The sequence below is a fragment of the Betta splendens genome, chromosome 16 (genome assembly GCF_900634795.4).
Source record: "Betta splendens chromosome 16, fBetSpl5.4, whole genome shotgun sequence".
NCBI classification, from domain to species: Eukaryota; Metazoa; Chordata; class Actinopteri; order Anabantiformes; family Osphronemidae; genus Betta; species Betta splendens.
This window is the reverse complement of record NC_040896.2, coordinates 5,448,484-5,473,376: the sequence shown is the minus strand read 5'-3', so window position 1 is coordinate 5,473,376 and position 24,893 is coordinate 5,448,484. Positions and strand designations below refer to the sequence as shown.

General features: G+C 49.1%; 2 protein-coding genes and 1 long non-coding RNA gene across 6 annotated transcripts; 2 read left to right on the top strand and 1 right to left on the bottom strand.

The window, feature by feature from the left end:
- Positions 1–6,985: 6,985 nt before the first annotated feature.
- Positions 6,986–12,327, bottom strand: LOC114843164 (histidine N-acetyltransferase-like). 4 transcript variants are annotated; one of them, XM_029129430.3, is made up of 8 exons: positions 12,188–12,327; positions 10,623–10,676; positions 10,191–10,228; positions 9,945–10,073; positions 8,736–8,830; positions 8,422–8,541; positions 8,065–8,289; positions 6,986–7,998 (listed from the first exon to the last, which is right to left on the bottom strand). In XM_029129430.3, the coding sequence occupies exons 2-8, from the start codon at positions 10,628–10,630 to the stop codon at positions 7,459–7,461; spliced, it is 1,155 nt and encodes a 384-aa protein (XP_028985263.1). In that variant the 5' UTR covers positions 10,631–10,676; positions 12,188–12,327; the 3' UTR covers positions 6,986–7,458. The 4 variants fall into 4 exon arrangements, with proteins under 4 accessions (XP_028985263.1, XP_055359050.1, XP_028985261.1 ...); XM_055503075.1 differs by lacking the exon at positions 12,188–12,327 and adding an exon at positions 11,297–11,420; XM_029129428.3 differs by lacking the exon at positions 12,188–12,327 and adding an exon at positions 11,248–11,380.
- creb3l4 (cAMP responsive element binding protein 3-like 4) lies at positions 12,250–19,498 on the top strand. The gene is made up of 9 exons (XM_029129433.3): positions 12,250–12,399; positions 12,482–12,758; positions 17,432–17,535; positions 17,612–17,701; positions 17,812–17,918; positions 18,058–18,126; positions 18,375–18,459; positions 18,526–18,619; positions 18,699–19,498. Exons 1-9 carry the CDS (start codon positions 12,250–12,252, stop codon positions 18,935–18,937), a joined length of 1,215 nt encoding a protein of 404 aa, XP_028985266.1. The 3' UTR covers positions 18,938–19,498.
- Positions 12,765–14,473, top strand: LOC129603137 (uncharacterized). Its single transcript, XR_008692794.1, has 2 exons — positions 12,765–13,985; positions 14,163–14,473. It is a non-coding gene; the product is annotated as an uncharacterized LOC129603137 (long non-coding RNA).
- Positions 19,499–24,893: the final 5,395 nt, after the last annotated feature.

The following is a 24,893-nucleotide window of genomic DNA, read 5'->3' as shown; positions in this document are numbered from 1 at the left end:
CCTAGAGTCTTTAAATGTAGAATGGGAGGCAGAGCTTTTAGCTACCAATGCTCCTTGCTGTATGTGTCTGTGATGGGCAGCTGGAGATCCAACCCATCCTGCCTGTGTCCAGTTCCTGGTCCAACCATGAATGGTTGAGAAAGATTCAACTAGACTGGCATGCTATGAAAGCTCTACACATGTCACCTCCAGCAGCCTCTCAAACAGTGCAACAGAGAGGCTGTCACATCTGCTAAAAACTCAAAGTTTTTGCAAATGGTATTGGTACACCTAAGGGCATAAACGTTAGAATAGATTTGGAAGAAAATGTAACATCCAAATTCCATAATGCCCATCCTGTTTCATATGCTCTGCGGCCAAAGGTGAAAGCTGAACTCCAAAACCTAGTGGACTAAGGAGTCTTGTCAAAGGTCGGCCACACTCATCATTCCTGTCATCAAGAAAGGCAAAACTGAAGCAGTACGCATTTGTGCTGATTTCAAGGTCAGCATCAATCCTGTGCTGCACACAGTAAAGTATCCCCTGCCACGCATAGAGTACATCTTTGCGTCTCTGACAGGTGGGAAAAAATTCTCAAAGATTGATCTAGCAAACGCCTATCTACATATGAAGGTTGAGGAATCAAGCAAGAAACTGCTCAGCTCAAGCAATCTAGCTAAGAGCAATGGATCAGGTACTGCAAGACATACCAGGTACGCAGTGCTATCCCAACGACATTATCGTCACAGGCAAGGAAGATTACAAAGACCTCAAAATTTCATCAAAGTGTCTGAGTGAATATGGGCTGCATGCAAAGAAGAGCAAATGTGACCTTTTCAGGAGTGAAATACCATTCTGTGGACATGTGATTGATCTGCATGGATTGCAGATAAATGCAAGATAAGATAAATGCAGTTATGCAGGCACCAAAATCAGTGAACATGTTACAACTCAAGTCATATCTGGGCCTTATCAATTATTAACACAGATTTCTGCCAAACCTTACTCTGCTACAACCACAACACGTTACAGAAGGAGGGCAAAAAGTGGGAGCGGACTGAGGAATGCAACAAAGCATTTAATGAAACAATAAGACTCTGAACCTCGAATGAGGTCCTCATGCTTTATGACCCAGCAAAACCCCTTTGGCTGGCCTGTGATGCTAGTCCTAATGGGATTGGAGATATTTTGTCACATGTCATGGAAGACTGGTCTGAACGACCTATTGCATATGCGTCAACATCACTGAAAAACGTGGAGCATAAATATGCACAGATTGACTGTGAAGCTTTGAGTCTGGTATGAGGTGTAAAAAGGTTTCACCACTATTTTACAGGTGATGTTTTACGTTGGTAACAGACCACCAAACTCTTGTAACAATCTTTAACCCTCAGAAGGGCATTCCTGTGGTCTCTGCAGCCCATACTTTAAGCAATGTTGGGCACTAATAGAGGCCCACAGTTATGACATCAAATTGAAGGGGACCAGACAACACTATAATGCAGATGGCTTGCCTTGGCTACTGCTGTCAACAACTGAGGAGGAAACGCTCCCCTCTATTGAACCAGAAGTGTACCACACAATGATGAACCAACTGCCCGTGACAAACATGGAAATCCAGAGGCTGTCACCACTCTATCAAAGATCTATGAAATCATGATGCAAGGATGTCCTGCCAATGGTAACCTGATATTTGACAGACAATCTGGTTCTACTAACATCTGACTGATAATGAGTCCATCGATCCCAAGGGGGACACTGCTAGCTGGATGTTAAAGGTTGAATATGTAAATGGTTATGTTTATTTGAAGTCAAGAACTGGCAGCTTAGTGGTTTGGTATTCATCCTATTCTCTATTTTTTGAGTTCTGATATTTCCAACACCTATATAATTTACTTGGAGCCCTGAAAATGTTCATGTTTTATGTACTTAACACAAATACAAATTAACCTGTGACCAGTCTGTTAACCTGTGCCTGTCAACTTGTGTCACATCTGTATCCAGGCGTAAACAGTTACTGGCTCCTCCTCTTCCTCTCAACGTTGAAAGTGAACGTGACTAGTTCACCAAAACACCACACAAAAGATGAGTTAAAATGTGTGATCTGACATCGCAGTAACAACAGACAACGAGAACAGCTCCTGACACTAACTTATTAAATTTAGATGTCTGTAGATGTAGAAATTTAACGTAACACCAAGACACAGCGGTCACAAGTTGATCTGGTTTCCACCGTTTACAAAGAGTGTGTTTAGACACATAGATACGTCTTATGAAAGTAGCGGTGCAGTGGTTGCTTGATGGCTCAATGGTTAAAGCCATGGCGACAAGTGTTAGTTTGCTGCAGTGGCCGGGGGAACGCCGTGCAATGTAATATTTCGCTTATAAGCGAAGCTTGGCAAACAAGACTCCAAAGACAGGACGAAGAGGTTCAATATTTTATTTACAAAAGATTGTAGCAATTAATAGCAGACTTATTCAGTCCTCACTTCTTTTTAGCTACTTCTGCATCTACCACACGAGCAATGATTGACAAGGCATCGACGAGGACGGCTAACTCGCTTTTCTCTGCATGAACAATAAGTGGTGCCATCCTGGACGTGTGGCGGTCAGAGCGGGTCTGCAGCCCTGACATCGAGCTGCTGGCCGTGGGCCTCCGTCCATGTTATTCACCCAGAGTTTCCACACCTTATACTGTACTCATCACTATTGACACCCCCCCCCCCCTTCGTGAACGTGTGATGTCATGCAGACAGTCGTCTCCAACCTGCAGTTCAGACATTCTGACGCTTTCTTTATGATCTCCGGTGATTTTAATAACACCAGCCTCGACAAGTCACTTCCTCCATTCACCCAGTTTGTGAGCTGTCCCACCAGAGGCGAGAAGACACTGGACGTGATGTATGCTACTGTTAAGGATGCCTACTCTTCCACTGCCTTCCCCCCTCTGGGAAAGTCGGATCACAATTTGATTCATCTGCTGCCACAATAAAATGTGATGAGGACGCGTTGCTCTGCAGAGCTGCTTTGAAGACAGAGGAACTCCACTTAGGTGCTCCACAGAACGCCACCAGAGATCCTTCCTACCTGTGCCATCAGCCTGCACAACTCCTCCTCTCTCTGTAAGGGTTGAGCTGCAATAACGGTATAATAAAACTATACTGTAGCTACTAATTAGATGTGAGTGTGTGTAGATGTGTTAGCATTCTTATTTTAATCTCCCTAACTTCTTGTGTGTACGTTCAACTGCGACAGTGATCAAATGTGCAAAATAATTTCCCTCTGGGATTAATACAGTTATTTGAATCTTGAACTTTACTAGGTAGCTGTTGTAAGTTACTTGCAAGCTATAAACGAAAGTTTCCAGGTCAGATGTGAACTGCTTGAGGCATTGAGTCCGTGTCACGGATCTGAGATCAGCATTACGAGCGCTTTTTGAGGGTAGGGATAGAGTACTTGTCTATGTACTACGTCATGAATATGTTTTTTATACTTGGCGAACATTTAACATTAACATTTACATTTAACATTTAGATATTATTTAGAGTTACATTTAACATTTGTATTCAAAATTTATTTTTACCTTTAATATTTATATTAAATATATTTATATATTTGTCACATATACTTATTTCTGACAACGGATGGTTTGATGTCCGGGTTTTTCTTCGTAGAGCAGCATCTGACGAACGGGTTCCCACACTTGGCTCTATGGATAAAACAAAACATGCGACGCTCCCGACTAACGCAGCAACACAGTCTCAATTAAACTTTCGCCTGTGTGATCTTCTTTATACAGTCCTGGGATTCCGGCATTTCGATCGCAGATAATCAAACTAATCTAATCAGCAAAGTACTAGAATGCACGGGCTTCAATCGAGAAACATGAAACGTAGGGTGCACCTTCAGGGATCGAGGTAACCGAAGTCTAACCGACGCAGCATTCACAATCTTGCTGACAGGGAAAGGTCCGATTTGCTGCCACCATCTGGGTTTAATCTTTCAATTCGTTTAATCTCATCCAATAACTGTCCAGTTCTTTTCTCCCACATCGATCACTTCTTGCTACCTCCTCTCTGATCTGTGCTTCCTACAGTTTGACATAAGATGTTCTGCTGGTTCTGACTCATGGCCACTTCACAAATTCCAGTGTGATGTTATTGCACCAACCATTTTCAGATTGGTTGTTGTTGTGGATTTGTAACCTTTGAACTTTTGAAGGATTCATTTACAGGATCAGAGCAGAAACCGCAGCAGTTATCATCCATTTACAACAAACTGAACACTTTGCTGTGTGTTTGTTTGGTGCAGTCTATGCTAATAAGCCTCTTCCAGGGACAAGCTGGATAATTGGGGAAACACATACAAGAGTATGCTACATTCTCTGTTCATCCTTCAAAAAGGAGCCATAAGGATAGTTTTTAATGCAGGATACCGTGACCATACCAACCCACTATTTGTGCAATGTAGAGTGTTTAAATTCTTCAACCTGGTGGAATTCATAACTGCAATATTATACTGTATAAGGCTAGAAACAATCTGTTACCTGAAAACATACTGAAATGTTCTTGGAGAGAGATGGTAGGTATAACTTCAGAGTTGAGTTAAACTTAAAAGTAATGTAAGTAATGCATAGGTAGAACTGTCAAAACATTTGTATATCTATCTGTGCAGTCAAAGTATGGAACAGGTTGGACGAAGACTTAAAACAAGCATCAAATGTAAATCAGTTCACAAGGATATGTAAAGAAAACATATTAATGAAGTACAGGAATGAAGAGGGAATAGGCAAGGCTGTATATGAGACTAATGTGAATAAATCTAATGTGAATAAATTAATGATAATTAGTAAAGATATTATATTTATATATGAATGTATAAGGAAAAGAATACAAATAAAAATAAGAAAACCTTTAATAGTCCCACAATGGGGAAATTTCATCTCACAACAGCACAGAGTGTGATACACGGGAAGAAAAATATAGCAGCAAGTAGAAAATACAGAACAGCTCAGTGAAACTGGGTAGAGTTGGCACAGTATAATACAGTGATCAGAGTGGGTATGCGAAAATGTCATAAATATAATCTACATATTGCACAGTTTGCAAAAATATTGCAGAGCAGACAGAGAGTCCTCCAGTGGGTGAGAGTCCTGGTCCAGGATGGATGTGAATTTAGTCAGGACCCATCTCTCCCCCACCTCCTGCACCGTGTCCAGAGTGCAGCCCAGGACAGAGCTGGACTTCTTGATGATCCTGTCCAGTCTCTTCCTGTCCCTCACTGTGATGCTGCTGCTCCAGCAGACCACACGTACAGGACGGCTGATGCCAACACAGAGTCATAGAAGGTCTTCAGGAGCGGCCCCTTCACTCCAAAAGACCGCAGTCTCCTCAGCAGGTAGAGTCTGCTCTGACCCTTCCTGTACAGTGCATCCATGTTATGAGTCCAGTCCAGTTTATTGTTCAGATGCACTCCCAGGTACTTGTAAGAGTCCACTCTCTCAATGTCAATTCCCTGGATGTGCATCGGTGAGATGACAGCAGGCTGCCGTACGCAGAAATCCACCACCATCTCCTTTGTTTTCCTGGTGTTGATCAGGAGGTGGTTCAAAGTTCGAAGTGAGTCCTCTGTGCTCTGCATCGTCATCATCAGTGCTAAGTCCGACAATTGCAGAGTCGTCAGAGAACTTCTGCAGAACACAGCTTTCCGTGTTGTGCCGGAAGTCTGACGTGTAGAGGGTGAAAAGGAAGGGGGCCAGTACAGTCCCCTGTGGGGCCCCACACTGCAGGTCAGAGTGTCAGACACACAGTCCCTGGCTCTCACAAACTGAGGCCTGTTTGTGAGATAGTCCATAATCCACTCCGTCAGATGAAGGTCCACACCAGCCTCCTCCAGTTTGTGTTTCAGAAGCACCGGCTGGATGGTGTTGAAGGCACTGGAGAAGTCAAAGAACATGATCCTCACATTGCTGCCGGGCTTCTCTAGGTGGGAAAGGGCTCGATGTAGGAGGAAGGTGACGGCATCGTCTACTCCTATGCCGTGACGGTAGGCGAACTGCAGCGGGTCCAGGTAGGATCCCACCGCAGAGCGGAGGTGACCCAGGACCAGTCTCTCCAGTGTCTTCATCAGATGTGATGTCAGAGCCACTGGTCCAGAGCTGTAGTGGTACCACCCTCAGCTTGAGGGGTTATATTTGTGTGTATAATATGAATATGTATTACATATATTAATGTGTAGATTATTTATGGATATTTATGTGTGGTGGATTTATGTGGGATTTTTATTTGAGTGTACAAAGAAATATGTAGTGTGTGTGTGTGTGTGTGTGTGTGTGTGTGTGTGTGTGTGTGTGTGTGTGTGTGTGTAATATAGATGTCAGACTAGATGACAGACTAAAACTAATGAAGCACATGGGGTAGGATTAAATAAGTCTATACTTCCTACTCGAGGGCTGACCAACCCTGGTTCTCGAGAGCACAGTCCTGCTGGTTTGGAAAGGAGAGGTGGAAAACAAGCAGGACTGTGGCTCTCGAGGACCAGGGTTGATCAGTCCTTGCCCTACTCCATTTAGAACATTTTGTTTATTGGCCTTTGTTTTTTATATATACTTTTTTATATTGTGTGTGTTGTAAAATGTTCGAAATAAACTGATCAAATCAAACCATAAAACTCCTGTGTTTGTTGTAAAATGTATAGATGCTAAATAATGTTAACTACAATTATTTCATTATATGCTAAATGTTAAATGTCCCAATGTAGGGCTAATAAAGGTTTTCTTATTCTTCTTAAATGCAGTATCGTTACACTCTAATTATGCTACAACTGTATTACACTTTACACTTTACAATTAGTAGCCAACAGCGGAAGATGCTGGTTGGGAGAAGCTCTGGACGTTTGACTGTGAGGGTCAGCTGACTGTGCAGCTGACCCGATGGCATCGTCTCTCTGTTCCTACCACATGTGGTCTGTGTGAGACCCATCACTGACTGACAACAGAGAACCAGCGCAAGCCCTTCACCACTTTATGAGCAGCAGATGTGGTCAGAATCCAGTTTTCAAATCATAAGTCAAGGCTAGCAGGCAGAAAACAATAGCGGACAGTCAGACCAAAAGGCCAAAGCAGGTAACCAGAATAGCTGCTGGATCAACAGTCTGTGATAAAGTCCGTATGACAAGGACAGCTAAAAAGGAAGCTGATTCACCTCAATCACAAGGGGAACAAAGAGAGGAGCTAGGCCCCAGGTTTCTGTTACCAGGCTGACAAGGATGCCACTTTCTCCCTGTGATGAGAGTAAAATTCAACCCTGAGGAAAGAATTGTCTTCATAAGCTTCATTCTTTGCAAAGAAGGTTACAGTCATACAAAAAGCTGTAAAGCGGACACACACAGTTAATGGATCGATAAAAGTGACCAATCAAGGATCCTCAGTCTGGAAGAACCCAGAACCTGCTGAAAAGACTGTGCTGTTACCATGGCACCTCAGAGGTCCCTCTCCAGGATAACCTCCTCCCAGTAGTCCTTGAAGAAAGAGACGCCGGCATTGTTCTGACAGAACTGCCGCAGCCCAGACCAGACCTCAGGGTGCACAAAGGTGTGGAAGATCAGCAGACCTTGGAGTCTGGGCAGCAGCGACTCAAGCTGAGCCACAAACACAGCACAGGCCGAGGAAACGCTGTGGCTGAAGATGTTGATGTTGAAGTGCAGGGCATCGTGGCGGTAGGGGACAGGGTACGGCGTGGTGCACAGGCTGATGGCTGACGGCTCCAGCTCACGGTCCACTATCCACGTCAAGCGCCGGCGCCGCAGCACCTCCATGTTGGCCTCCATGGGCTTCAGAGGCTCCCAGTCGTTGATGATGGTTTTACTGGGCAGCAGGCTGAAAACCACGTGGTCGCTCAGGATCAGCGTCTCGGCCTGCTGCTGGCTCAGAGTCACCGTGTCGTGGCCGTGGAGCCTGGAGCCAAGTTCAGCAACAAACGCTTGGAGGTGTACGGCCTCACAGCGCAGAGACACGACGGCCTGCAGGGGGCGACACATCAGTACTGGAGCAAGGCCATCGCAGACTGGCTCAGCCCACTAACTCACCTCCTTAGCCACGAGTCTGTACTTGGCCAGTGTCTGAGGTGACGGCTGAACTGCTCGGCTCAGCCTCACAGCAGAGACTTGTGGGTAATGCTGGTGGATGTAGTCTGTGACGTGCTTCTGGAGGGCGTCAGCGATGCCGTGACCTCTTAAGTCCGGGACCACCCTGAGACCCTGAAATACAGCTGTCTGACCCCCATCTATGAGCAGAGCAGACTCCAGCGCCACCTGCAGGTCAACATGCACAAGTGAGCTTTAAAACGTGCACCTTTTATGTTGTTTTATCAGAGTTTGAGAATTTTGCATGTTAGGAGAATTATTAAGAAATAAAGAATAAGTCTGAGCTTCTTCAACTCCTACCACTCTGTTGTCCTTCCGAGCAATGAAGACGACGCGTCCAGGCTCCTGCAGCCAGCGGTGGAAGGCAGCAGCCATGTAGTCCAAGCCATCGAAGGCGTCACTGCTGCAGATGTTCAGGACCTGCATCAGGAACACTGCAGCTAGTTGGATGTTTCCTGTTAACCCTACTCCACACAGCACTCTTACATGGATTAGAGAAGGCTGAGCAGCATTTGAGTCTAACCCATCCTGGCACCAACCCGTGTCCAGTCTGCTTAGGTTCACTTTGAATTCTGTCGAGTTAAGTAGTTATTTCCTGGTTTAGGGTTAATGACCTGCTGGAAGTCCTGTTCCTGCGCCAGACTGAACTCCAGAGCTGCAGACATCCTCGTACTGCGTACTGTAAGAGCGTCGTGAATCTTCACAGCACCTACGGAAAGAGAAAATTTTAAAAACACCGTGCTGCGTTCAAGAACAACAAAACCACTGCAGTGTATAAACAGCCTAGTGTTCAGTTTGAGCTTAGCATCTACAGCTGCCTTTAAAAAAATTAATCCGTTTTAACCTCTACTGCAGCTAGAGACTTGTTCTTACTTGGTAGGAACAACAACAAATATTCAACATACTATAAGAGTGATTAACTCAACTTGGCCTTTTCCATAAGCAAACCTACCTATGTTGTGACAGTGAACGCATCATTCAGCTCTGCTGCTTTTCTATTGGCCACAAACATCAGCGGCCAATCAGAATTAGGCTGGCGACAACGTGACGCCACAGCGAAAGTCAACTTAAAGCTTCTGTCCCGCTGTAATCGCTTGCATGTCATTTAAAAGAAAACCACCAAATCCTGTAGGTCTGTTCACTAAAGACTACATTAATAAACTTGGGCATATGGTACAAATGCATTATGTTACAAGAGAAAAAAATGTTACAAACTGCGGTGCTGTTTTTCACTAATAACTATATATTAACTCGTCCTTATGCATTATATTGTTGCGTCCTTACGCACGAGTAAGGTGCGCTGGCGAAACTAGGCTAGGCTTCACTGCTGCAGCTGTGGCGTCCCTGAAGGCAGCAGGAGGAGCGCGCTCTTATCTTGTGTAACACAGACACAATTTATTTACCTCACACCTCGGCACTTACACATGTAGTGGAAAGTCATACACATCAGATATATATATTTGTTGTAGGTCATCTTATAGTTTAGTGTGTTAGTATACTTATTAGTGCAGGGAGAGCTACTTTTCCTGAACTTTGTATTTCTGTTAAAAGCTAATCTGTGAGGAATGTCCACTGTGTGCAGGAGCCTCCGGGAATATTTGGAATATCATGTCCCTTCAATTAAGTAAAGTCACCACTGAGAACAAAACAGGTGATGACAATTGTTGATATCACTGCTGCCTCGGCAATTTATCTCAGTTCAACAGCTACACACATCATTCTTCGTGCTGCACACACATCACAAAACACACATAAAGAAATTATACTCCTAAGCACTCATACACACAACTAACACATAAAACGTTAAACTAGACTCTACCCACAATCCCTAGCGCCATCGGTGCAGTTCAATGAGCCCCAGGTTGCTCCTGCATCATTATTTGCATCCATTTGACCTCGTTTTCGTATTTCCACCAGCACGTGATGGTAGCGCAACACCCTGCTCCCTGAAGCTGTGATAAAGTGAGGAGAAAAAGGGAGGTCAGCATTGGGTTTGTTAGACAAAGTAATCACTAGATTAGATATAGGAAGTAGGGAAATAAGACCAACAATGCCATATTCTGAAATACCTCCATGGTTATGGGAAGAGGCAGAAGTGGATTTGAGCCTGATGGAGAGGAGGAAAGAGGAACATAGTGGGGATGATGGATATATAGGGTTAGAGTATAGTGATTATCTTAAAATTTATACGGATACATCAAGAACAATAGGTGGCAAAGTAGGGTTTGCTTTTGTTGTTCCAGAACGAAATTATGTGACAAATAAAAGAAATACAGACAACTTGAATGTTTATACAGGAGAAATACTAGCAACATTTTTTGCGTTATATTGGATAGAGGACATCAAACCTTCAAAATTGTTAATAGCATCAGACTCAAGTAGCTCCGTAATAAGTATACAAATTATAGCATCATCTTCAAGGCAAGATAAAGTAATAGAGGTGTTAAATGCATTGACTAAAATCGGGAAAATAGGGACAGTGGACAAGTTTATTTGGGTACCTGCTCATAAGGGGGTGGAGGGTAACGAGGCTGCTGACAAACCTGCAAAGGACGCTACGGGAAAAGAAAGCATTGAGGTGAATATTAGGTATAGCAAGGCAGAGATTAAGAATTTAGTTAAGTTAAATTAAAAATAAAATAGCATGATGACTGGGATAAAGGGTAGGTTTTTTTTTACCAGGTTCAAAGGGAGGTAGTTATGATATTTGGGTGTAGTGGAAATAGGACCAGGGATGACATTTGGGGCCGAATGAGATTGGGGCACACGGGACTAGCACATTAAAGATGATGGGGAAACATGAGACAGGGTAGTGTGAGTGTGATGAGGGTGAGACAATGGAGCATGTGGTGTTATATTGTCCTTTATATAGTAGACAAAGAGAGAAAATCGAATTTCTGAACTTGCAGAAAGTTAAGATAGAGCTACAAGTGTTATTGAGGCTAGGGGTGGGGAATGTCAGGAGTAGAGCACTTTTTTGTTTTCTTGAGAAGACATTAATTAACATTAATTAATGTGGGGAATATATTTTATTATTAATATTATTATTATTTTTTACACAATAAATAGACAATATGTAGTAACGCCACAGACAAGCCTAGTTGGTGGCGGTAGTGCGCAACTTACAGACCGCAAGCTGCCATTAAACAACAAGAAGACGAAGAAGAAGCAGAACCAGAAGAAGAAGAAGAGCATCGGATCCGGAGCGTTTCCAGGCCGACAACTGGACAGGAGTTCCCTGACGGCTTGATTAGGAAGCAGCGCCTGCAGATCCGCCCTGTGATGAAGAACCGGTCCCTCTGAACCAGCAGCCGTATCTCCTAACGTGAGTATTCTGACCAGGCAGTTTCTGAATCAGGTCAGGACGCGGTCCACACGGGCCTGGAAAGTCTTGGAAAATCCTGGGAACTTTGTGAACTTGCTACAGGTTGTTTACTGCAGTAACGAGAGTAGTACTGTACCACGGTGTAGAAACAAATCATAAGCAAGTAGGTTTGTCAATAACTGAGTCGTGGTCTTCATGATCGCAGTTGGTTTAAATCAGACTTAGGTTGGTTTTGATCTGTAACTCTGGACTAGGGTGTCAAATAAATGAGGTTTTCATGCGCACCGCAAGACAGAGATGGAAGTTCCTCAAAACGCCTAAAAACACAGTTTTTGTCAGTCGGTGCAGGAAGCCACAGATCAGGTTTAAAGTAGAGGACACGGTGAAAACGTGTTGAGCAGCTTATCAGGTTTCCAGTCTGGGTGTTGCCTCCAGGATATCCTCCTCAGGGTTTGTACCGACTGTCACCGTCATTAGTGGCTTATGTTTCACTTTTTACCTGCTGGTGCTGCAGCGTCGTTACATCAACACACTCAGTGATAACCAATAACAACTATAAAACATATAACAAATGTACATTAAAGTCAGAACCAGTTGTAACATTCTGTCCTTCACACAAAAAAGTATCACAGAACAGAACAAAGCAGAGCTTCAAAATGAGGACAATGAAAACACTAGTTCTTCCTCAGGGGATTATAAATAGTGAAATGTGGACACTGGAGGCTCAGTTTTTCCTCCTACCTTCTTATGCCTCTGGCTTAACAGTTTCACTGTGTAAACCTTTTCTCGTTGAGGTGCAGGTGATGGATGCAGAGCGCGACCGGCTGTTCCTGGGTGGAGATAACGTTGTGGAGGCAGACAGCTGGCAGCTTGACTCTCCGCTTTCCAGCTCAGAGCTCCTTTGCAGTAGCTCAGAAAAGCCCCTGCAGGACTGGGTGGTAGACCCCAGCTGTGTGAGTTAGCGACCTGGTTGAGACCAGCCATAGGCACGTTCTGCAGGGTTGTTGACTAAAAGTCTCCACATGTTTTTTTCAGCACACGCACAACGACAGTGACTCTGAGGACATCTTTCATGGGGTCGACCCAAACCAGGTGTTTCCCAATGGCCTGCATGCAGACACCTCGTCAGAGAGCGACAGTGGCATCTCTGATGATCCAGTTGTTGAGACCCCCGCCTCTATAGAAAAAGCATTAACCACGGCAAGCTCACAGACGACCATGACTACCGTCTACCAGGTGATTTACGATGTCAGTGGGCTGGGAAGCGTGAAGGCAGAACCTGGTCAGGAGAACATCATCTCCATCGAACTCGGTGAGGATTCTGTAGTTGAAACAAAAGTTAGGTTAGCATCAATCAGCGAAGGGGCGATGCAGCCTAAAAAACTCTCCATCTTTTCAAGAAACTTGCACACACAGAGAGAGTGGGAGTGGGAGTAGGAGGGAGAGAGAGAGAAAGAGAGAGAGAGAAAAAGAGAGAGAGAGAGAGAGAAGCAAAGAGACAAGGTGAGTTAAACGTGGAACAATGATGGGAGGTTATTGGACAGAAGAGGTAGAAGGAAACAGAGGAGCTCAGTATATAAATTAAGTCCCCCAGCAGTCTATGTCTATTGCAGCTTAAAAGAAAACTTCACAGATTTTCGGGATTGACAAAAACAAACTCGGGTAATATTTAGGAATGAAGGGACAATCAGATTGCTCCATAATTTCTCCAGAGAGAGAAAAATCTCCAGAGAGGTTATCATTTATTCCTCCAGTAAAACGTCTCTGCAGATGGTTTGCCGTGTGCTCAAAACCTACAACTAGTGCTTCCTGGTTTTCGCTGTACCTGTGTACCTGAGAGGCGGGGCCATGATAAGAAGGGGTGGAGCCAGCCTGCTGGAGCACAACTGCTGTCTGCCATTGTTTTCCTTGCATACCTCTATAGCACTGATATCCATTGGCCGGAGGTCCTGCTGTAGATTTAGGAGAGTACAGAACAGTCTGAAGTTCATGGTTAGTTGTATGAGCCAGAGTACAGCGCTGACGAGGCTGCCTGTAAGCAACCGGCAACAGAGCCCAGAGCCACAGGCGGGATGCATCGTGTCTCTGCACTGCAGGACAGACCAGAAAAAAACAGCCGCGACAGAACGGTCAAAAGAGCACTGAGTAAGTCATATATTTTTATTGTTTTAACTTGCGCTGTGAAGTTTGAGTAAAGTTACGAGCTGCTGTTTATGGTGTTTTAGACTGTTGGAAGTAGAATTAGCTTATGTTGGTAACGCTAGATTTTATATTAGCTCTGACTGGCTGGCAGCAACAAATTCAATATTACTAATTCTACTTACAACTTCATATTTTATATAATTATGCCTCTTAATATGATTCCTCTTGGATTAAGCTGCGGGTTCTACTGCTGACAGGGGAAAGTGTGTGTTATGGATCATTAGTTTTGTACTGTTTGTAAACATAGCAGCAGTCGAAGCTTAGTTTCGACTAGCTTCAAGATGCTAAGGACAAACCAGAAAAAAACAACTGGACAGAACAGTGGAATGAGCAGTGAGTAAGTAATATATTCGACTGTATTGTTTTAGCTTGTGCTGTAAAGTTTGAGTACAGTTATGAGCTGCTGTTTGTGTTTTGGACTGTCAGGAGTAGAACTAGCGTGCGTTGCTAACGTTAGCCTGTGCATTAGCCTTGCTGGCAGCAACTCTAATACTAATATTTCATCCTTTTGTAGGTAAGATCAGCCGGTCTCGTATAGTCACTGGGACTCTTGGAAGGGACAAACGTCTTGTTTTTCCAGCCACTAACAGCAGACAAAGAAAAGAAGTCTTTGGCCAAATGAGGAATAGAATAGAGTGCCTTTATTAGTCCCATGGCGGGGAAATTTCATCAGCAGCCAGCTTGACCGTCACGGAATCCGACTGTGGAAACAAGTTGCAATACAAAACAATACAAAACAAAAACACACTCTCACACAGTGGCATAGAGTACAAGTGTAAACCTTGCTAGAATTTTTTCTTAGATACATCAGGACAGATAGATAAGGTCGGAGAGCAGACAGTGAGACTGTAAGGTGGGATGGGTGTGTATCTGCATCAGTGTAGTGAAGTGTTGTTTATAGAAGTATTACCGAGGCCGACCAAGATGTTTACAGGTCAGTCCAACAGTTGTCCTTGAAGGGAGACACAATAAGGGAACGAACATGGAGGCACAGCTTGTGAGCTAGATTGGACCCAGGAAGGGAGGAAGGAAGGGAGAAGGGACAGAATAATACACAGCCAATTCTAGTACATTTGAACAATCCATGACTAATTTGTCTAGAACAATAGTCTAATCGGTCAGAACTCAGGGCTTCATTGCCTCTTGTGGGACCCTGGGTCCCCCGTGACATCTCCTCAAGCCTGTCAGACAAGGCTATCACCATATTCACCAAGTGTTCAGTCTGTCTGCAGATGTTTTCCGTCTGTCTCTTGTCTACCTCCGAATGGGCTGAGATGTTACTGATCAGTCCCTCAATCCGGCTCATCCTCTGATGCAAATGATCCAAACAAGCTGAGATGTTACTTGTTGGTCCACGACAGGTGGACATGCCAATGAGCCTGCCGCAGATTTTCCAACCTCCGATAAAGCAGGGCACCACATTCGCATCCTGGATGAACAGTGGCTCCAGACACATGGGGGCACCAGGAATTCCAAGCGTCTCACACGTAACCAGAGGCAAGAGTCCCCGAGGGGCAGAGTGGTTCTCCCAGAGATTGTTTTCTTTGTGAGAATTTTTTTTCCAATGCGCGAGTGACCAGTTGATTAGCTCCATGTTAAAAAAAAAGTTATTCCAGAATAAACAGAACAAGGACACTGAAAGCAAAGTAGTGTGGGAGCAGAGAGAAAACACGTCTGCACTACTTAAGAGGCGGAAGTAGAAGAATCTGTGGCTTTCCAACAACTGTCTGCTTTGATTCAAAATAAACAGCTGCTAAATTACTTAGAAACAATGTCTTTATTCAAACACACTCTCAAGTATAACCTTTTGTCAAAAATGTAAATAGACAAATGTCTGAACATTTGTCTGTTTGATTCAGTTGTGCTTCTTTCAGTGCAGAGACATGATGCATCTGGCTCTCAGCTGTTGCAGGATGTCAGGTCAGCTTTGTCCTCCTCCATACAAAGCATAAGTCTTTGGGCTGAACTCTGGCCCATACCACTAACCATGAATATCAGACTGTGTGTACTGGGTGTCTTCTAAATAATCTACAGCAGGACCTCCGGCCAATGGATATTAGTGCTGTAGGGGTATGCAAGGAAAACAATGGCAGACAGAGCAGTTTTGGTCCCGCCCCCTCTCAGCCTGGCCCCGCCCCCTCTCAGCCTGACCGTTGCTGGGGCAGGTACAGAGGAAACCAGGAAGCACTAGTTGTATTCTGTGAGCCCATGCTCAAGCCAATGCTTCCTAATAATCTCACCTAGAGGAGACATGTATAGACTGAACAGTATTAGACCAAGCACAGAACCCTGCGGTACTCCAAAGCTAATTCTTGTGCATATGGAGGATATATCATTACCACAAACAAACTGGAATCTGTTTAACAAATGGTAAATGGTCCAAACTTCTATAGCGCATTTAAACACCCTTCCGGGATCTAAGGCGCTTTATACTACTTCTCATTCACCCAATAACATTCACACACCATCCCAGTGCTATTCCTTTAATTTTGATGCTATATTCTAATCTTTGTAATAGAATGCTGCACTAAGATCCAACAGGACAAGGACAGAAACTAGACCATTGTCTGAAGCTAAAGGTTCTGAGTTCTAAGCTGTTTCTGTGCTATGAAGTTTTCTGAATACTGTCAGGATCCTTTCTAAATCCTGACTGCGAGTCTCCGTACAGGTTATTACAACACAATCAATCCTGTTTATAAGGAGACTGTTTTCCTCTGCGTAGCTACGTGATGATGCGGCAAAAGATGATGGAATCATGTGCTTGAATCTGGCAACAGCATCGTCAGATAAACATCAGATATAGTAAGATTTCTTTCCAGCTGCTGTAAGGCCAATTATGGTAAATTCAAAAGTTATTAAGAAATGGTCACATATCAAAGGGCTTTGGGGATTTTAACCCCATATGTCAGGAGTGGGTTCATTTACATGCTGAGTAAAACCAATAGTTAATAGTTTAGTTCCGTTAAGAACTCTGAATATGGAGCAGGAGGACAGTAAATAATACATAACACAACTGGCTTCTGAGTTTTAGAGTCTGGGTGAGAAAGGCTCAGAGTGAGGCTCTCAAATGAGTTATAACTATGTTTCGGTTTAGGAGTAATTAATAAATCTGATTTAGAAATTGCTGCTACTCCTCCACCTCTACCTGTACTTCTAGGAACATGATTGTTGATGTGACTCATTGGAGTCAACTCATTTAAAGTAACATATTCATCCTGCTGCAGCCAGGTTTCAGTGAGACAGAACAGATCTATGCGATGGTCACTTATCAAGTCATTTATTAACAAGGATTTAGATGAGAGAGATCTGATATTTAAAAAAAACACACTTTATTAACTTACTGTCACTTTGTTCTGTAAGAGTAACCGTTTTGTTGTTTATTAAATTCTGGTAAGTCACTCTTCTTTGATTTGTTTGTGACTTGTATAGTTTAGGTGGTCGGGGAGCAGACACAGACTCTATGCGATAAAAGGCTAAGAGGGGGTGGCGGCTGTAGAGAACATGCAGAGAGGCGTGTAAGACTGCGACTCTGCGTCCTGGGCTCCACTCTGAATTGTCACAGCGTAGGGAGACTAAGCAACATGATAATGATGTTTATTACAATGACACAGTATTGTCATGCTCAGTGGAGACCTTTGCAGTGAGTCCTCCTTGCATCCAGACTGAAACATAGAAATCAGCCTTGACCAGCATAAAATGCTGGGCTTTTGGTACCAGATCGCTGCAGGCTGAGGCCATGACTGTTGCATCCTGTGCTCATTGTTGACTTCCTCTCCTGATCAGACGAGTGGAACTCTCAGGTGCTGTTTCCGGACTCATGCATCATAAACGAGCTGCCAGTTCCTGCTGCTCAGCTCAGCGATTCACTGGAACCTGACACTGACCTGGTGAGACTTGAAAAGATTTAATGTGTGTTGGGAATGAGGTTGGACCTGGAGACTGATTGTTCTTGTCTGGTTGCAGCCTTACCTGGACCTCCAGCTGACTGAGGAGGAGCAGAAACTGCTGACTCAGGAGGGAATATCTCTACCCAACAATCTTCCTCTCACCAAGGTCCTCTCCCCACTGAACTAAACACGGCTAAAGCAGTTAGAACAGCTGCTGCGTTCACGTTGTCATGATGGTTGAGCAGCGTCTGTGTCTGGATTTGTCTTTATGTATAGGCTGAGGAAAGAATCCTGAAGAAAGTTCGGAGGAAAATTCGCAACAAGCAGTCGGCTCAGGACAGCCGTCGGAGGAGGAAGGAGTACTTGGACGGGCTGGAGAGCAGGTGACCTTCACCTACGACAACACATGTGCCTCCTGTTCATTCTGCAGGAGTTTTTCTCCTGTGGTTTACCATGTGAGCTGCTCTGTGGTGCATGTGCTGGAGCGCAGTGGCATTAACGTCCCTATACATGTGTTGCCAGGGCGGCAGCCTGCTCCACGCAGAACAAGGAGCTGCAGAGGACAGTGGAGAAGCTGGAGAGACACAACATGTGGGTTGTTGGATGCAGCAGGACACATTGCTTCTAGTCACTTGTACCTTAATTGGTTTAGCAGCATCACACGCTTGACATGTTTACAAGCAGCTACAGTTGAACCCATTGTGTTGTTAGTGAGTTTGAGCCGGTCTCACTGCTCTGTTTCATAATGCTTGAATAAGGAAGCAGAGGTTCAGGTTGTACTGGACTGAGCTCAGATCATGGCAGATGTGGTGAACCCTGACTATGTGGCTGCTCCTCAGGTCTCTGCTGGCTCAGCTGCAACAGCTTCAGTCTCTGGTCCGACAGACGGTCAGTAAAGGAGCCCAGACCAGCACCTGCTTACTGGTAGGTCAGGGCCACTGCGTCCACAGTAGTAGTGAACCTGTCACAGCTGTTTGTCTGCATTCTCAGATCATTCTGGTCTCGCTGGCTCTGATCATCCTGCCCAGTTTCAGCCCGTTCAGACGCACCTTGTCTGCAGATGATGACTACAGGCCGACAGGAGGTCGGAGCCCTCTGCGCCGCAAAAATGCTTCTCACAGTCTGGCGTAGTTGTAAATCCCGGTCTTTCTTTTGTTTTCTAGTTATTTCCCGGAACATCCTGACGGACTCTTACGCCTCCCAGCCTGCAGCAGATGAGTCCCACCCAGTGACCCTTGAACCCCCAGGAGACGCTGCTGCCCTACAACAACCAAGAGAAAACAGTGGAACCATAGACCAGGAGGGCAGCCGGGCAGGGAACAGCTCAGCTAAAACGCTGAGGTCAAAGGTTCAAGATGGAAACCATGATCCTTCCAAACCCACTCATAACGATGAGATGTAGGAAGCTGCAGCCACTGGACTTTAGGCCCCAAAGCTCTGAACCATTGATATCAGCCTGAACCATCAAACACGGACTGGCCACGATTTTAAATGTTTGATTTACAAAAAATGTCTTGTAACTGACGTTTTGGTTCTTTCGTTCTAGAATGTTTGACCCCAGGGTTGGGTCAGTGGTTTGATTCACAGCTCCCCAGGTCCCGTGGTCTTAGAATGTGTGATTAAAACTGTGTCAAAGGGCTTTTTAAGAACATTTACCTTCATAATACAATGGGAATGTTTGGGGAAGATGTTTATGTGCGGCCAGTTAGCTTAGAATAAAAAGGACCATCTAGCAGGTGGTCTGATGTCCTTACCTGAACTCAGTTTGGATATTTAGACTTTATTGTCACAGGAACACCAACACATCACTGTCTGAGTAGCACAGTAGTCATAGTAACATTAAATGAATCCTTCCAGGGGCTATCGTAGGTTGAGCTCAGCTGGTGGCAGGTTTCTATCTTCATACAGTGTAAATGTTGAATGTTTTCTGTCTGGAATTAAAGAAAAAGTTTACAGTCTCAAAGAGAGTTTCAATTCAAGGCTAGATGTCACCAGGTGTGAACTACAGTCGTGTCCAATGGCATTTCCTGCTAACTGGCTGAATACACCTGGACAAGGTGAGGCAGGTAGAGCTCCTACAGGGAGTCCAGGGCAGGTAAAACTGGGATCAACAGGGGCCCTGGGGCAGCTGGAGCAGACAGAGTGGGGTCTACGTGGAGCCCAGGAGGGTCTACAGGGGGCCTGGGGCAGCTGGAGCAGACAGAGTGGGGTCTACAGGGGGCCTGGGGCAGCAGGAGCAGACAGAGTGGGGTCTACATGGAGCCCGGGAGGGTCTACGTGGGGCCTGGGGCAGCTGGAGCAGACAGAGTGGGGTCTACATGGGGCCTGGGGCAGCTGGAGCAGACAGAGTGGGGTCTACGTGGGGCCTGGGGCAGCTGGAGCAGACAGAGTGGGGTCTACATGGGGCCTGGGGCAGCTGGAGCAGACAGAGTGGGGTCTACAGGGGGCCTGGGGCAGCTGGAGCAGACAGAGTGGGGTCTACGTGGAGCCCGGGAGGGTCTACAGGGGGCCTGGGGCAGCTGGAGCAGACAGAGTGGGGTCTACAGGGGGCCTGGGGCAGCTGGAGCAGACAGAGTGGGGTCTACGTGGAGCCCGGGAGGGTCTACAGGGGGCCTGGGGCAGCTGGAGCAGACAGAGTGGGGTCTACAGGGGGCCTGGGGCAGCTGGAGCAGACAGAGTGGGGTCTACGTGGAGCCCGGGAGGGTCTACGTGGGGCCTGGGGCAGCTGGAGCAGACAGAGTGGGGTCTACAGGGGGCCTGGGGCAGCTGGAGCAGACAGAGTGGGGTCTACGTGGGGCCTAGGGCAGCTGGAGCAGACAGAGTGGGGTCTACAGGGGGCCTGGGGCAGCTGGAGCAGACAGAGTGGGGTCTACGTGGGGCCTAGGGCAGCTGGAGCAGACAGAGTGAGGTCTACGTGGAGCCCGGGAGGGTCTACGTGGGGCCTGGGGCAGCTGGAGCAGACAGAGTGGGGTCTACATGGGGCCTGGGGCAGCTGGAGCAGACAGAGTGGGGTCTACGTGGGGCCTGGGGCAGCTGGAGCAGACAGAGTGGGGTCTACATGGGGCCTGGGGCAGCTGGAGCAGACAGAGTGGGGTCTACAGGGGGCCTGGGGCAGCTGGAGCAGACAGAGTGGGGTCTACGTGGAGCCCGGGAGGGTCTACAGGGGGCCTGGGGCAGCTGGAGCAGACAGAGTGGGGTCTACAGGGGGCCTGGGGCAGCTGGAGCAGACAGAGTGGGGTCTACGTGGAGCCCGGGAGGGTCTACAGGGGGCCTGGGGGCAGCTGGAGCAGACAGAGTGGGGTCTACAGGGGGCCTGGGGCAGCTGGAGCAGACAGAGTGGGGTCTACGTGGAGCCCGGGAGGGTCTACGTGGGGCCTGGGGCAGCTGGAGCAGACAGAGTGGGGTCTACAGGGGGCCTGGGGCAGCTGGAGCAGACAGAGTGGGGTCTACGTGGGGCCTAGGGCAGCTGGAGCAGACAGAGTGGGGTCTACAGGGGGCCTGGGGCAGCTGGAGCAGACAGAGTGGGGTCTACAGGGGGCCTGGGGCAGCTGGAGCAGACAGAGTGGGGTCTACGTGGGGCCTAGGGCAGCTGGAGCAGACAGAGTGGGGTCTACGTGGAGCCCGGGAGGGTCTACGTGGGGCCTGGGGCAGCTGGAGCAGACAGAGTGGGGTCTACATGGGGCCTGGGGCAGCTGGAGCAGACAGAGTGGGGTCTACGTGGGGCCTGGGGCAGCTGGAGCAGACAGAGTGGGGTCTACAGGGGGCCTGGGGCAGCTGGAGCAGACAGAGTGGGGTCTACGTGGACCCGGGAGGGTCTACAGGGGGCCTGGGGCAGCTGGAGCAGACAGAGTGGGGTCTACAGGGGGCCTGGGGCAGCTGGAGCAGACAGAGTGGGGTCTACGTGGAGCCCGGGAGGGTCTACAGGGGGCCTGGGGCAGCTGGAGCAGACAGAGTGGGGTCTACAGGGGGCCTGGGGCAGCTGGAGCAGACAGAGTGGGGTCTACGTGGAGCCCGGGAGGGTCTACGTGGGGCCTGGGGCAGCTGGAGCAGACAGAGTGGGGTCTACAGGGGGCCTGGGGCAGCTGGAGCAGACAGAGTGGGGTCTACGTGGGGCCTAGGGCAGCTGGAGCAGAAAGAGTGGGGTCTACAGGGGGCCTGGGGCAGCTGGAGCAGACAGAGTGGGGTCTACGTGGAGCCCGGGAGGGTCTACAGGGGGCCTGGGGCAGCTGGAGCAGACAGAGTGGGGTCTACAGGGGGCCTGGGGCAGCTGGAGCAGACAGAGTGGGGTCTACGTGGAGCCCGGGAGGGTCTACAGGGGGCCTGGGGCAGCTGGAGCAGACAGAGTGGGGTCTACAGGGGGCCTGGGGCAGCTGGAGCAGACAGAGTGGGGTCTACGTGGAGCCCGGGAGGGTCTACGTGGGGCCTGGGGCAGCTGGAGCAGACAGAGTGGGGTCTACAGGGGGCCTGGGGCAGCTGGAGCAGACAGAGTGGGGTCTACGTGGGGCCTAGGGCAGCTGGAGCAGACAGAGTGGGGTCTACAGGGGGCCTGGGGCAGCTGGAGCAGACAGAGTGGGGTCTACAGGGGGCCTGGGGCAGCTGGAGCAGACAGAGTGGGGTCTACGTGGGGCCTAGGGCAGCTGGAGCAGACAGAGTGGGGTCTACGTGGAGCCCGGGAGGGTCTACGTGGGGCCTGGGGCAGCTGGAGCAGACAGAGTGGGGTCTACATGGGGCCTGGGGCAGCTGGAGCAGACAGAGTGGGGTCTACGTGGGGCCTGGGGCAGCTGGAGCAGACAGAGTGGGGTCTACAGGGGGCCTGGGGCAGCTGGAGCAGACAGAGTGGGGTCTACGTGGAGCCCGGGAGGGTCTACAGGGGGCCTGGGGCAGCTGGAGCAGACAGAGTGGGGTCTACAGGGGGCCTGGGGCAGCTGGAGCAGACAGAGTGGGGTCTACGTGGAGCCCGGGAGGGTCTACAGGGGCCTGGGGCAGCTGGAGCAGACAGAGTGGGGTCTACAGGGGGCCTGGGGCAGCTGGAGCAGACAGAGTGGGGTCTACGTGGAGCCCGGGAGGGTCTACGTGGGGCCTGGGGCAGCTGGAGCAGACAGAGTGGGGTCTACAGGGGGCCTGGGGCAGCTGGAGCAGACAGAGTGGGGTCTACGTGGGGCCTAGGGCAGCTGGAGCAGACAGAGTGGGGTCTACAGGGGGCCTGGGGCAGCTGGAGCAGACAGAGTGGGGTCTACGTGGAGCCCGGGAGGGTCTACAGGGGGCCTGGGGCAGCTGGAGCAGACAGAGTGGGGTCTACAGGGGGCCTGGGGCAGCTGGAGCAGACAGAGTGGGGTCTACGTGGAGCCCGGGAGGGTCTACAGGGGGCCTGGGGCAGCTGGAGCAGACAGAGTGGGGTCTACAGGGGGCCTGGGGCAGCTGGAGCAGACAGAGTGGGGTCTACGTGGAGCCCGGGAGGGTCTACGTGGGGCCTGGGGCAGCTGGAGCAGACAGAGTGGGGTCTACAGGGGGCCTGGGGCAGCTGGAGCAGACAGAGTGGGGTCTACGTGGGGCCTAGGGCAGCTGGAGCAGACAGAGTGGGGTCTACAGGGGGCCTGGGGCAGCTGGAGCAGACAGAGTGGGGTCTACAGGGGGCCTGGGGCAGCTGGAGCAGACAGAGTGGGGATTACGTGGGGCCTAGGGCAGCTGGAGCAGACAGAGTGGGGTCTACGTGGAGCCCGGGAGGGTCTACGTGGGGCCTGGGGCAGCTGGAGCAGACAGAGTGGGGTCTACGTGGGGCCTGGGGCAGCTGGAGCAGACAGAGTGGGGTCTACATGGGGCCTGGGGCAGCTGGAGCAGACAGAGTGGGGTCTACAGGGGGCCTGGGGCAGCTGGAGCAGACAGAGTGGGGTCTACGTGGAGCCCGGGAGGGTCTACAGGGGGCCTGGGGCAGCTGGAGCAGACAGAGTGGGGTCTACAGGGGGCCTGGGGCAGCTGGAGCAGACAGAGTGGGGTCTACGTGGAGCCCGGGAGGGTCTACGTGGGGCCTGGGGCAGCTGGAGCAGACAGAGTGGGGTCTACAGGGGGCCTGGGGCAGCTGGAGCAGACAGAGTGGGGTCTACGTGGGGCCTAGGGCAGCTGGAGCAGACAGAGTGGGGTCTACAGGGGGCCTGGGGCAGCTGGAGCAGACAGAGTGGGGTCTACAGGGGGCCTGGGGCAGCTGGAGCAGACAGAGTGGGGTCTACAGGGGGCCTGGGGCAGCTGGAGCAGACAGAGTGGGGTCTACAGGGGGCCTGGGGCAGCTGGAGCAGACAGAGTGGGGTCTACGTGGGGCCTAGGGCAGCTGGAGCAGACAGAGTGGGGTCTACGTGGAGCCCGGGAGGGTCTACAGGGGGCCTGGGGCAGCTGGAGCAGACAGAGTGGGGTCTACAGGGGGCCTGGGGCAGCTGGAGCAGACAGAGTGGGGTCTACAGGGGGCCTGGGGCAGCTGGAGCAGACAGAGTGGGGTCTACAGGGGGCCTGGGGCAGCTGGAGCAGACAGAGTGGGGTCTACGTGGGGCCTAGGGCAGCTGGAGCAGACAGAGTGGGGTCTACGTGGAGCCCGGGAGGGTCTACAGGGGGCCTGGGGCAGCTGGAGCAGACAGAGTGGGGTCTACAGGGGGCCTGGGGCAGCTGGAGCAGACAGAGTGGGGTCTACAGGGGGCCTGGGGCAGCTGGAGCAGACAGAGTGGGGTCTACAGGGGGCCTGGGGCAGCTGGAGCAGACAGAGTGGGGTCTACGTGGAGCCTGGATGATGCTACATTGAGGTACAGAAGTTTAGGTTGTAACAGGTTGATCTCCTTGGTGACAGAGTGTCAGGTCTGGGGTACGTTTAGCTTCCACGGCCTGAGGTTTGTGTGGTTTGTTTCACACATCTTCACCATCATAGTAAATGTGTTGAATGCTGTATGTTGCTTCGTATTATCCACTGACACACTCTGGCCTTTCCTGTTGAGATTTCTCTCATCTACCTGGATGTTATCACCAGACACCGCTTTAATTACTGCCGTCTGCTGATGTGCGCATCGATCCACAGGTGGCGCTTTGAAAAGAGCCAGGGCTGGGGCTGCGTTGCCATGGCAGCGGTAGACACATTATCTGCGGACGCTGCAGGAGCCGTGAGTCACAGAGAAACGCTGGCGCCTCGCTGGCATTTGCAAGTCTGTATCTTACAGGTGAAGGTTCGGGGCTGTTGAGAGCGGGTCACACACAGCTGAGCAGTGGCTTCTGCTCCAAAGGCTGAAGTTTGAGTGACAGGACATAAAACACCTCTCGGGTCTGAACAGCCGGACACAGAGTACCTCTAGTTCTACTAATGAACCCCCGATGGCCAGATGAAG

What these genes read in the sequence shown, in the direction of transcription:
- LOC114843164 (XM_055503075.1), bottom strand. Translation starts at nt 11,316, where the DNA reads ATGCTCTTCTTCTTCTTCTG. An exon ending in CTCGGAAGGACAACAGAGTG is followed by an intron (nt 8,290 to 8,421) that starts GTAGGAGTTGAA and finishes GTTGACCTGCAG; the next exon opens with GTGGCGCTGGAGTCTGCTCT. An exon ending in ACAGACTCGTGGCTAAGGAG is followed by an intron (nt 7,999 to 8,064) that starts GTGAGTTAGTGG and finishes CGCCCCCTGCAG; the next exon opens with GCCGTCGTGTCTCTGCGCTG.
- creb3l4 (XM_029129433.3), top strand. Translation starts at nt 12,250, where the DNA reads ATGGATGCAGAGCGCGACCGGCTGTTCCTGGGTGGAGATAACGTTGTG. An exon ending in CATCATCTCCATCGAACTCG is followed by an intron (nt 12,759 to 17,431) that starts GTGAGGATTCTG and finishes TCTCCTGATCAG; the next exon opens with ACGAGTGGAACTCTCAGGTG. An exon ending in ACAATCTTCCTCTCACCAAG is followed by an intron (nt 17,702 to 17,811) that starts GTCCTCTCCCCA and finishes CTTTATGTATAG; the next exon opens with GCTGAGGAAAGAATCCTGAA.